Source organism: Cherax quadricarinatus, chromosome 42 (assembly GCF_038502225.1).
Source record: "Cherax quadricarinatus isolate ZL_2023a chromosome 42, ASM3850222v1, whole genome shotgun sequence".
Taxonomy (NCBI): domain Eukaryota; kingdom Metazoa; phylum Arthropoda; class Malacostraca; order Decapoda; family Parastacidae; genus Cherax; species Cherax quadricarinatus.
In genome coordinates, this window is record NC_091333.1 from 31,208,300 (window position 1) to 31,220,734 (window position 12,435).

Below are 12,435 nucleotides of genomic sequence, written 5' to 3' on the forward strand. Positions count from 1 at the left end.
AGCCAAGGGTCTTTAAGACAACCAGGGTTCTTGAAGGCAGCAACGGGTCTTGAAGGCAGCCAGAGGTCTTGAAGACAGCCAAGGTTCTTGAAGACAGCCAAGGGTCTTGAAGACAACCAGGGTTCTTAACGACAGCCAAGGGTCTTGACGACAGCCAGGGTTCTTGAAGAGAGCCAGAGGTCTTGAAGACAGCCATTATTCTTGAAAACAGCCAGGGGTCTTGAAGACAGCCAGGGGTTTTGAAGACAGCCAAGGGTCTTGTAGACAGCCAGAGGTCTTGAAGACAGCCAGAGGTCTTGAATACAGCCAGGGTTCTTGAAGACAGCCAGGGGTCTTGAAGACAGCCAGGGGTCTTGAAGACTGCCAGGGGTCTTGAAGACAGCCATGGGTCTTGAAGACAGCTAAGTGTCTTGAAGACAGCCAGGGTTCTTGAAAACATCCAGAGGTCTTGAAGACAGCCAGAGGTCTTGAAGACCGCCATTGTTCTTTAAGACAGCCAAGTGTCTTGAAGACAGCCAGGGGTCTTGAAGACAGCCAGGGGTCTTGAAGACAGCCAGGGGTCTTGAAGGCAGCCAGGGGTCTTGAAGAGAGCTAGGGGTCTTGGAGACAGCCAGGGATCTTGAAGACAGTCAGAGATCTTAAAGACGGCCAGGTGTCTTGAAGACAGCCAGGGGTCTTGAAGACGGCCAGTGATTTTGAAGACAGCCATGGCTCTTGAAGACAGCCAGGAGTCTTGAAGAGAGCCAGGTGTTCTTGAAGACAGCCAGGGGTCTTGAAGACAGCCAGGGTTCTTGAAGACAGCCAGGGGTCTTGAAGACAGCCAGGGTTCTTGAAGACATCCAGGGGTCTTGAAGACAGCCAGGGGTGTTTAAGACAACCAGGGTTCTTGAAGACAGCCAGAGGTCTTGAAGACAGCCATGGGTCTTGAAGACATCCAGGGTTCTTGAAAACAGCCAGAGGGCTTGAAGACAGCCAGAGCTCTTGAAGACAGCCAGGGTTCTTGAAGGCAGCCAAGGGTCTTGAAGACATCCAGGGTTCTTGAAGACTGCCAAGGGTCTTGAAGACAGCCAGGGTTCTTGAAGACAGCCAGGGGACTTAAAGACAGCCAAGGGTCTTTAAGACAACCAGGGTTCTTGAAGGCAGCAAGGGGTCTTGAAGGCAGCCAGAGGTCTTGAAGACAGCCAGGGTTCTTGAAGACAGCCAAGGGTCTTGAAGAAACCAGGGTTCTTAAAGACAGCCAAGGGTCTTGACGACAGCCAGGGTTCTTGAAGAGAGCCAGAGGTCTTGAAGACATCCATTGTTCTTGAAAACATTTAGGGGTCTTGAAGACAGCCAAGTGTCTTGAAGACAGCCAGGGTACTAGAAGACAGCCAGGGTTCTTGAAGTCAGCCAGGGCCCTTAAAGACGGCCAAGGGTCTTCAAGATAGCCTGTGTTCTTGAAGACAGCCAGGGTTCTTGAAAACAGCAAAAGGTCTTGAAGACAGCCAGCGTTCTTGAAGTCAGCCAGGGGTCTTGAAGACGGCCAAGGGTCTTCAAGATAGCCAGTGTTCTTGAAAACAGCCAGGTTTCTTGAAGACAGCAAATGGTCTTGAAAACAGCGAGGGGCCTTGAGGACAGATAGGGATAATGAAGATAACCAGGGATCTTGAAGATAGTTAATGGCCTTGACATAGCTCTTGAAAACTACTAGAGTCTTGGAGACAGCCATTGGTCTTAAAGACAGAGAGGTTTCTCCTTGACAGACATGGGTTTTTGAGACAGAAAAGTTTCTTGATGACAGCCAGGAGTCTTGAATGCACCCAAGGGTCTTTAAGACAGCTAGGGTTCTATGGGTAATTTCCCTTAGGTATGCTGGGAAGCAGGTAAATAGTCTTGGGCCCCCTGACAGTTACTGTGTTGTCCCTTAGTGAGCATTGCTGCTCTGCTCTTCATTGAGGGGATGTTGCACCACCTGCACAGTCTTGTGCTCTTTATTGAGGTGATGTTGCACCATCTGCACAGTCTTGTGCTCTTCATTGAGGGGATGTTGCACCACCTGCCCAATCTTGTGCTAATCATTGTGAGAATGTTGCACCACCTGCACAGTCTTGTGCTAATCATTGTGAGAATGTTGCACCACCTGCACAGTCTTGTGCTAATCATTGTGAGAATGTTGCACCACCTGCACAGTCTTGTGCTAATCATTGTGAGAATGTTGCACCACCTGCCCAGTCTTGTGCTAATCATTGTGAGAATGTTGCACCACCTGCCCAGTCTTGTGCTAATCATTGTGAGAATATTGCACCACCTGCCCAGTCTTGTGCTAATCATTGTGAAAATATTGCACCACCTGCCCAGTCTTGTGCTAATCATTGTGAGAATATTGCACCATCTGCACGGTACCTCTAGGATCTTCCAGGTGTAAATTATGATGTGTCTTTCTGTGATGAAGCTGAGTCTTCCATATTATACCCATTTAAGATCACTTATATTACACTCATCTAAGATCACTTATATTATACCCTTGTAAGATCACTTATGTTATACCCATGTAAGATCACTTATATTATACCCATGTAAGATCACTTATACCCATGTAAGATCACTTATATTATACCCATGTAAGATCACTTATACCCATGTAAGATCACTTATATTATACCCATGTAAGATCACTTATATTATACCCATGTAGATCACTTGTATATATGTAAACATTTACTGTATTGTATATACAGCGTAACATTGTTCACTACCATATGGTGTAATATACAGTGTAACATTGTTCACCACCACTTGATGTAATAGACAGTGTAACATTGTTCACTTCCACTTGGTGTAATATACAGTGTAGGCGGTGAGTCGGTAAGAGTGAAGTGTTCATCAGTGTTTTATCCCTGTACAGGAATCACCTGGAGACGTTCGTCGGTTGTCTTACTGGTGGAGGTGTGAATCTCCTACAAGACTGTCACAAACTGTGGCAGCTCCACCTGGCTGTGGTGAGTGACCACCATGCTGGCTGTCTCCTGCCACAACTACACCACACTTTTACCTCTACACTACATCAACATGTGTGGCTCAGTAAGTGTTTCTCTGTGTACTGTGTTTTACTGTGCGTGATGATGCTAGTTCTGTACTGTGTCTTACTGTGTATGATGATGCTAGTTGAGTACTGTGTCTTGCTGTGTGTGATAATTCTAGTTGTGTACTCTGTATTACTGTGTGTGATGGTGCTAGTTGTGAACTGTGTCTTACTGTGTGTGATGGTGCTAGTTGTGTACTGTGTCTTACTGTGTTTGATGATGCTAGTTGTGTACTGTACTCGCCTAGTTGTACTCAGCTAGTTGTACTCATCTAGTTGTACTCACCTAGTTGTGGTTGCAGGGGTCGAGTTACAGCTCCTGGACCACCCTCTTCACTGGCCTCTACTAAGTCACTCTTCCTGCTCCATGAGCTTTATCATACCTCTTCTTAAAGCTATGTATGGATCCTGCCTCCACTGCATCACTGCCCAGACTACTCCACTGCCTGACAACACTGTGACTGAAGAAATACTTCCTAACATCCCTGTGATTCATCTGTTCCTTCAACATCCAACTGTGACCCCTTGTTACTGTGTCCCATCTCTGGAACATCCTGTCTCTGTCCACCTTGTCGCTTCCTCTCAGTATTTTATAAATACTCAGTATTTTATAAGCCGTTATCAAACCCACATGTCTCTCCTATCCTTCAGTGTCGTCAGGTCGATTTCTTTTAACCTCTCCTCGTAGAACATGCCCTTTATCTCTGGGACTAGTCTTGTTGCAAACCTTTGCACTATCTCTAGCTACCTTACGTGCTTGGCTAGGTGTGGATTCAAAATTGGTGCTGCATATTCCAATATAGGCCTAACATACACAGTGTACAGAGTCTTGAACTATTCCTTATTGAGATGTCGGAATGCTATTCTTAGGTTTGCTTGGAGCCCGTATGCTGCAGCAGTTATTTGGTCGATGTGCGCCTCAGGAGATGTGCCCGGTGTTATACTCACCCAAAGATCCTTCAGTGTGGTTTTTGGTCTGTGTCCTCCTGCACTGTACTCCATCTGAGGTCTTCTTTCCCCTTTCCCAATCTTCATGACTTTGCACTTGATGAGGTTGAACTCCAGGATTCAGTTGCTGGACCAGGTCTGCAGCCTGTCCAGATCCCTTTGTAGTTCTGCCTGGTCCTTAACCGAATGAATTCTCATCAACTTCACATCATCTGCAAACAGGGACTCTTCTGGGATTATTCCTTCTCTCATGTCGTTCATAAATACCAAAAACAACACCAGTCCTAGGACTGACCCCTCTGGAACACCTCTCGTCACAGGCACCCACTCACCACATACCATGTCTCGCTGTTGTCTTCCTGGCAGGTATTCCCTGATCCATTGCCTGGTCATTCAGCTTTTGCACTAATCTCTTGTGTGAAACTGAGTCAAATGCCTTCTTACAGTCCAAGAAAACGCAATCTACCCACCCTTCTCTCTCTCGTCTTACTGCTGTCACCCTGGCATAGAACTCCAGGTTTGTGACACAGGATTTCCTGCTCCTGAAACCGTACTGGCTGTTGCTGATAAGCTGTGCCACTCTTCTCCTGATAATCTTCTCCATGACTTTTTATACTATACATGTTAGTGACACAGGTCTGTAAATTAATGCTTCGTGTCTGACTTTTTTTTTTAAAATTGGGACTACATTTTCTGTCTTCCATACCTTAGGTAGTCGCCCTGTTTCAATAGATGTGTTGAAGATTGTTGTTAGTGGTACACATAGTGCCTCTGTTCCCTCACTCAGGACCCATGGGACTGGAAAATTACCTGGGTGGGCTAAATTAGGATGCCCTGACTATGGGCCAGGTAGGTGATCATCGTTGCCAATATGACGTTTTTCAGAGCAACTTTTGTTCTCTGAGTAGGGAAATTGGAACTAACAAAAATGATCCCAAATGGATGAACAATAGATTAAGACATCTCATTGGTCAAAAGAGAGGCATATATAGGCATATCAAAAGAGGGGATGGGCAGTTAAGAAATCAATATATTCAATTAAAGAGAGAAATAAAGAAAGGAATAAGAAAAACAAAAAGGGATTATGAGGCTAAGGTCACAAGGGATTCAAAGACTAACCCAAAAGGGTTCTTTCAGGTATACAGAAGTAAGATTAGGGACAAGATTGGCCCACTTAAGAGTGACTCTGGTCAGATCACTGACAGTGATAAGGATATGTGTGAAATTCTCAATACCTACTTCCTCTCAGTTTTCACCAAGGAAAATACTAGCGATATTCCTGAAATAATAGATTATGTAGAACAGGAAGATAATAAGCTATGCATGATTGCGGTAACTAGTGATATGGTCCTCAGACAAATAGAGAAACTAAAACCTAACAAATCCCCAAGTCCTGATGAACTGTTTGCAAGGGTGTTAAAGGAATGTAAAGAGGAACTTAGCATACCTTTGGCTAATCTTTTTACCTTATTACTACAAACTAGCATAGTGCCTGATAAGTGGAAAATGACAAATGTAATGCCTATTTACAAGCCAGGTGACAGGTCCTTGGCATCGAGCTATAGACCAATGAGCCTTACCTCCATAGTGGGAAAATTTATTGAATTAATAATTGCCGAAGCAATTCGTAGCCATCTTGATAGGCACAGATTGATTAATGAATCTCATCATTCTCTGCTCAGACGTTGTGCTGAGCGGTTGTCAGCTGTTGCTCCTCAGTCCCGACACCTGGTGGAGGAGTGTTTACAACATCAACAACAATGGCGACTGCATTTCGCCGCCGTGTTAATACTGTTTGTATTCAACTAACGCAGGGCTCTATCACCGGCGAATCAGTAAATGTGTTACTGCCAGCAATCATTCGTGATACTTATGGCATTCAACGTGAATCCTTGTGTGGTGTCGCCTTGAATGGAACTACACGGATCTTCGTCAAGTTTTGTGACACTCAGATGTATGAGAAGATTGTGACCCAGTACCAGGATATAAGTAAGCAAGTCACCCCAGCAGTTTCTCTCCAGTTGCATGACGTTTCACGATACTATACGTGGGTACGTGTGAGAAACGTGCCTTTTGAGGCCAATGAAGTTGATATACGTGACGTTTTTGAACGTTATGGGAAGATCCACCTGGTCACCAAGGGTAGGTGGTCTGACGGCCACTATAATGGCCTTCAGGAGGGGTCATTTACGTTGAAAATGTCCCTGCGTCAGCCGATTCCTTCGTACGTACAACTCGAGGAGTTTCGTTCCCAGGTGTACGTTACGTACCCTGGACAGAGAAGAACTTGCCGCCTCTGCGGCGCTCTGGATCACATAGCGGCTCAGTGTGTCCAGCGCCAGCCGCCATCGGGGCGTGGTCGTCGACCTGATGGTGAGGTACCCCGTCAGGCTCTGGAAGAGGAGGTTGTCGAGACCTCGCCGCGTATGACATCATGGAGTGCTGAGGTTGATAGGGCCATGCTACTAGAGTCATCTTGTGTGACTCTACCTGGGACTGCCTCCCTTGACGAGGTGGAACATGTGAACAGTGAAATCCCTCTAGCAAGAGAGGCAGGTGAGATGGAAGCCGACATTGTATCTGCGTTAAGTGACCTATTAGCTTCGCATGAGTCTGATTCTGTGCTGTGTTCTGATGGGGGGAAATTACGTGCAGATGATGCTGATCAGATAGCTAAAGTGAGAGATTTGGAGAGTTCGAGGTTTCATACTGTTGAGGCAGAAATTCACAAGGAGAACACTCCAAGTACTGACATGTTTGAAGATGCTGTTTCTAGGAAGCGTGCGGCTACCCCGTCCGACTCCGATGATGTCTTGACCCCTGGACAACGTTCAGGGAAGAAGACGTGGTCGGAAATCACGGGTGGGGGGAGGTCGCGCGAGTCCAGGACAGCAGGTAATATCACGGGGATTGCCAAAGGTGCGGGAAGTGCCTTGGGTGCTTGCCGGCGCAAAGAGAAAAAGGGAGTGGTAGCCCCTAGAGGAAAGCCACCTTTAACACAGTTAGGTGTGTAACTATTAATGTTAATGGTTTGAAATCTGTCAGAAAGTGTGTGCAGGTGCGTGAGTGGTTGAATCGTTTTGCAGTGGATGTGTGTTTTTTGCAAGAACATAACCATAAAGTAGGAAGTTTGTTTGAGATGGATGGTTATGATATTTATGTGACTCACTCCAGACGTCTGAAAGGTGGAGTGGCTGTGTTGATAAAAGCGACCAGCCCGTTTGTGCAGAGACATTGGGAGGAAGGGGGGGGGAGGGTCGCGTGGTGCGAGTCGTGGGGGATTGGGGTAGTAGAAGAGTTGGTTTTGTAGGGGTATATGGGCCGGCTGAACATGATGTTAATATTAAAAATACTTTTGTTAGAGATGTCTTGGTATATTATTTGAGGTCCCTGCCAGAAATTACAGTGGTAGGTGGTGACTGGAACTGTGTAGTGCGCCGTAAAGATGTTGAACCGAGGGGGGCAGGGTTCTGTTCCCTTGTTTTGGGTGACTTGTTGTCTGGTTTGGGGTTGGTTGATGTACGCAGAGGACGTGACTTTGGGATTGAGCATACTTTTGTGCGTAGGGGCTATGCAGCATCTTTAGATAGGGTGTATGTGTCTCGGCGAGTGGTCGTAATCAGTGTGCGTGTATTGAACGTCTTTTTCTCCGACCACTGGGGAGTTTTTGTGGAGCTCGACTGGGGAGGTCTCCCGCATCGTTTTAAGGGATACTGGAAACTGAATACGCGGATGCTACAAAGTGCAGATGATAGGGAACTATTCCAGGACTTCTGAGCGTCTATGGGAGTAGACTCCTGGGAGGGATGGGATTTAGTACGATGGTGGGATGAGGTTGTGAAGCCTCGAATTAAGGATTTTTATGTGAATCGGTGTAAGGAGGCCACTCGCTTGGAGTATGGTTTTCAGAGGTACCTGGAGGGTCATCTACGACAATGTTATGCACAGGGAGAGGCATCTGGGGTTTACCCAGTGGATGAGATCGATGCTATTAAAGAACAAATCCAAGTATTGAAAAATAAGGTTTTCGATGGGGCGCGCATTTCGAGTGGGGTGGAGGAGTCTTTGTGGGGTGACAAGCCGTCTGCTTTTGTCTTACAAAGTCAGACACAAAGGCGAAAAGCGACTGAAATTGTGAGTTTAGTGGTGCAGGATGAAGTTGACGGGTATAGTGAGGGACAGGTCTTAACAACAACTGAGGGGATAAGTTTTTATGTCGATACTTGGAGTAAGATCCAGATGCAAAGTAAAGACGTGAGTGAGCATGCGATACAGGATTTGGGGAGAGGCGTACGATGCGAGTTAAATGATTATGATCGCCTTCTCATGGGTGGGCCTATATCTGAGGCAGAAGTGTGGGAGGCACTACAAGGAATGAGTAAGGGGAAGGCTCCAGGCATTGATGGCATCCCTTGTGAATTTTATTTCAAACATTGGGAGGTAATACAGATTTTTATGGTTCGTTTACTCAATGCGATGAAGGAGGGGGGGGTGTTAGGTCTGTCTCAGCGTACGGCAGTGTTGGTCTTAGGAAATGTGATGTGCCGTTAGCGATTACGGACTATCGTCCCATATCGTTGATGTGTAGTGACTATAAACTATATGCGAAAATATTGATGAATAGAATTAAGAAAGTGTTTGATAAGGTAATCCATAAGAGTCAGTTTGGTGTGCCAGGTAGGTCAATGTATGATGGTCATGGGAATATCAGGGAGTTTGTTGAGGAATGCGGGGTGAGGGATGGGGTGGTGTTTTGGCTTTAGACTGGCGAGCCGCTTTTGATAGTGTGGAAAGAGAGGTTCTGTGGAAATTTATGAGATGGCAGGGTTTTGGAAATGAGGTCATCATGTGGGCCCGTTCGTTGTACAATGGAGCGGGTTTTAAAGTACAAATTAATGGCAAGTTAGGTGTTTTTGTACACATGAGCAGGGGCATTCGTCAGGAATGCCCCATGTCTCAAATGTTTTTTGCATGTATGCAGGACCCTTTTTACTGGGATGTTTGTGGGCGGGGAATAGAGACATCGTGGGGTCCGAGTAGTGGTCGACCGACCCTTGTGGGTTATGTTGATGATACTACTGTGTTATTACGTTCACGGGAGCAATTGGGTTTTGTTGGGAGACTTGTTGACATATTTGGCAAGGCTACGGGGATGTGTGTTAATAGAGAAAAATCGAAAATTATGGAGTTGGGGGAGTGGGTGGGGGATGGGGTGGATGCAGAGGGGTGGGCTGTGGTTGATCGTATCACTATATGTGGTATTCATTATATGCAGGAGGTCGATCAGATGAGGGCATGCAATTCGGGGAGGGTTGTACATAGTGTCTTGGGGCGCTTAAATAGTCTACGACCGCGACATTTAACCCTGCATCAGAGGGCGGTGGTCATTAATGCCCTGCTTTATAGCAAAGTATGGCACGTTGCTGCACTGTATCCTCTGTTGCATGGGGACGTCAAACGTCTTTTGCATAGAGTTTATCGATTTTTGTGTGGTTCAGGATGCGATTGGCTCACAAGAGCGGTGGTGGAGGCACCACTGCATCAGGGAGGGTTGGGTCTCATTCCTCTAGAGGCTCGTGTCATGGCATGTTACGTGAAGCGTCGTTTTCTCCGACTGGGTGGGATGCATGGCGGGTTAAGCGAATTGTATCACAACCTGCGCAGGTGGTGAAGAGGGAGGAATTTAATTTGGTGCGACGCGATGCTTCGCGTATTATTGAACATGAGGGACGTGCGCTGTGTAAAATTATGTACCTTAGAAAGGGCGGGTAGGGAGGTAGTCGTGGTGCGAGTTGAAGGAATGTATCCCATGTATGCGTGGGGTGATATATGGAGGCGAGTTCAACAGTTGCGTCTGCCTGCTCAAGTACGGGAAGTGGTTTTTAAATTTTTACATGGAATCTTGCCGTCTGGGGTGGTGTTGTATAATAGGCGTTTGGAGGAAGACTGGGGTTGTCCGGTGTGCGGGATGGAGGAATCTGCTTTTCATGTTGTGTATTTCTGTGAGACTTTAGGTATGGTACGAGAGTGGTTCAGTAGGGCTTTGCGTTTGGTAGGGGGGGGATGTTTGTCGGTACTCCGGGCGTTGAGTTTTGATGTAGGTGGGGTTGACTTGCGTGTACAACGTGCGGTGTCGTATGTTGTGGCCGATTATATTTTCGTGTCATGGGCTATGAGGCACGTTGATGGTAACAGTAGAATTAGGGTGTTAGCAGGGACGATTTATAGGACAAAATGTCGAAATAGGTTGGTATATGAGGGGAGATGGGAGAGAGACTTCCCGCCTGAATATAAAGCCTTGGAGTTACGAGATTTGAGATAGTTGTGAGTGTTCAGTGGGTAATATAACGGGCTGGTCAGCTGTGTCTAATTGTGTTTGTCAAGTGCGTGAATGTTTTATGTTCTCAGAGTTTATGTGCGTCTCTTATGTAACAGTGATGACAAAATATCTTACGTGCTTTGTATATACAACTTTTAGGAATGTTTCTCGTCTTTTATGCCTCAATTACAAGTCATTGGTGTACTTTTTGTATATGGTGTGCTTACTAGCACAGTTGAAACGTTTTTCTTATTTCCGTTTATACTTTATGCCGTGTCCGTGTGCTTTTCAATAATATATGTATATATGCAAGTTTTCGTTTTCCTGTAAGCTGTGATGGAGCTTGAACTATATGTGGAGGCAGTATTTTTCAATGTGTGCATCTCGTCAGTGTATAAGTTCACTTATGCAGGCATTTGTGTTTTATTGAGATGTCAAATATCACAGTGTATTTTCGTTTTGTTATATTAGATATTGTCATTGTAGTGAATGGTAGCGTCATCCTGATCCACCTTGGAACTGTAATGCCTATTCTTAGTCCATGATAATAACCCCGTGGTAGTCGCCCAAATTAACGTATTGTTGTGCACTTTAAGGCACCTAATTTCTTACATTAAGTCTTGGATACGTTGTGTGTTGGCAGGCGGAAGCCACGCCTAGTAATATGCCAGATGAAGTATCCCGTTGTATAATACGTGATTGCTTGTGTATGTGTGTAATTCTGTGTGCTTGTTTTGTCACATTGTTTATTTGTATAGTGTTTATATTTTCCTGTGTTTTGACTTTATTATTTATTTATATAAGAATCTAGTTAGTGCCTGGTATCTCGTTGACATATTATTTTATGCACCCATAACTATTTTGTACCGGAGTTTTCAATAAAATATAAAAAAAAACTCTTATTGTATAGGGGTTAATTTTGGGAAGAGCATGTACTTGTTTTTAACTGAGATTGTGATGTAGGTCATTACTCTGATTATATACTGTGAAGGTTGTGAACCTTTGTCGTATGTCAGTCACAGTATGTTAACTATACAAATCTGAAAGGTTTATATAATTTATATTTTATATAGTTTATATAGTTATAGTTTGTATTGTTTATATTATAGTAGTATGTTATATGGAAAATTTGGTGAATGTATATGAGTAACCTCTTTTATGTCCATTACAATGTGTTGTTAAAACTTGTTAGTGTATGTTGTGTAGGATTGTTAGTGTATGTTGTGTAGGATTGTTAGTGTATGTTGTGTAGGATTGTTAGTGTATGTTGTGTAGGATTGAGGATCCTACTGTACCCATTTTATATCTTTATTTAATATTAAGCTGTAAAGTTTTTTAAATAAAATATAAAAAAAAAAATGAATCTCAACACGGTTTTACAAAGGGGCGTTCCTGTCTTACGAATTTACTAACTTTTTTCACCAAGGTGTTTGAGGAGGTAGATCATGGTAATGAATATGATATTGTGTATATGGACTTCAGTAAGGCTTTCGATAGAGTTCCACACCAGAGGCTATTGAGGAAACTTATGGGCACACGGAATATGAGGAGAATTTTTTTTCCTGAGTAGAGGCATGGCTGACAAATAGGCAGCAGAGAGTTTGCATAAATGGGGAGAAATCAGAATGGGGGCACGTCACATGCGGTGTTCCTCAGGGGTCAGTGTTGGGCCCGCTGTTGTTCAAAATTTACATAAACGACATAGATGAGGGAATAAATAGCGACATAAGCAAATTCGCTGATGACACCAAAATAGGCCATCCAATTCATTCTAATGAGGACACTAGAGCACTCCAGGATGATTTGAATAGACTGATGCAATGGTCGGAGAAGTGGCAGATACAGTTTAATAATGACAAATGCATAGTTCTAAATGTTGGACAGGAAAATAACCATGCCACATATAAACTAAATAATGTAGATCTTAGTACTACTGATTGCGAAAAGGATTTAGGAGTTCTGGTTAGCAGTAATCTAAAACCAAGACAACAGTGCATTAGTGTTCGCAATAAAACTAACAGAATTCTTATCTTCATATCTAGAAGTATAAATAATAGAAGTCCTCAGGTTGTTCTTCAACTCTATATATCCTTGGTTAGGACTCATT

General features: G+C 44.5%; 1 protein-coding gene across 3 annotated transcripts in view; it reads left to right on the top strand.

Annotated features, from left to right (window-relative positions):
* Positions 1-12,435, top strand: part of LOC128695542 (uncharacterized) — a 211,677-nt gene that overhangs the window by 96,671 nt on the left and 102,571 nt on the right. For all 3 annotated transcript variants that reach the window (XM_070093455.1, XM_070093454.1, XM_070093456.1), the window contains one exon: positions 2,885-3,060. In XM_070093455.1, the coding sequence (XP_069949556.1) occupies positions 2,885-3,060 (176 nt within the window). The remainder of the gene's footprint in view (positions 1-2,884; positions 3,061-12,435) is intronic.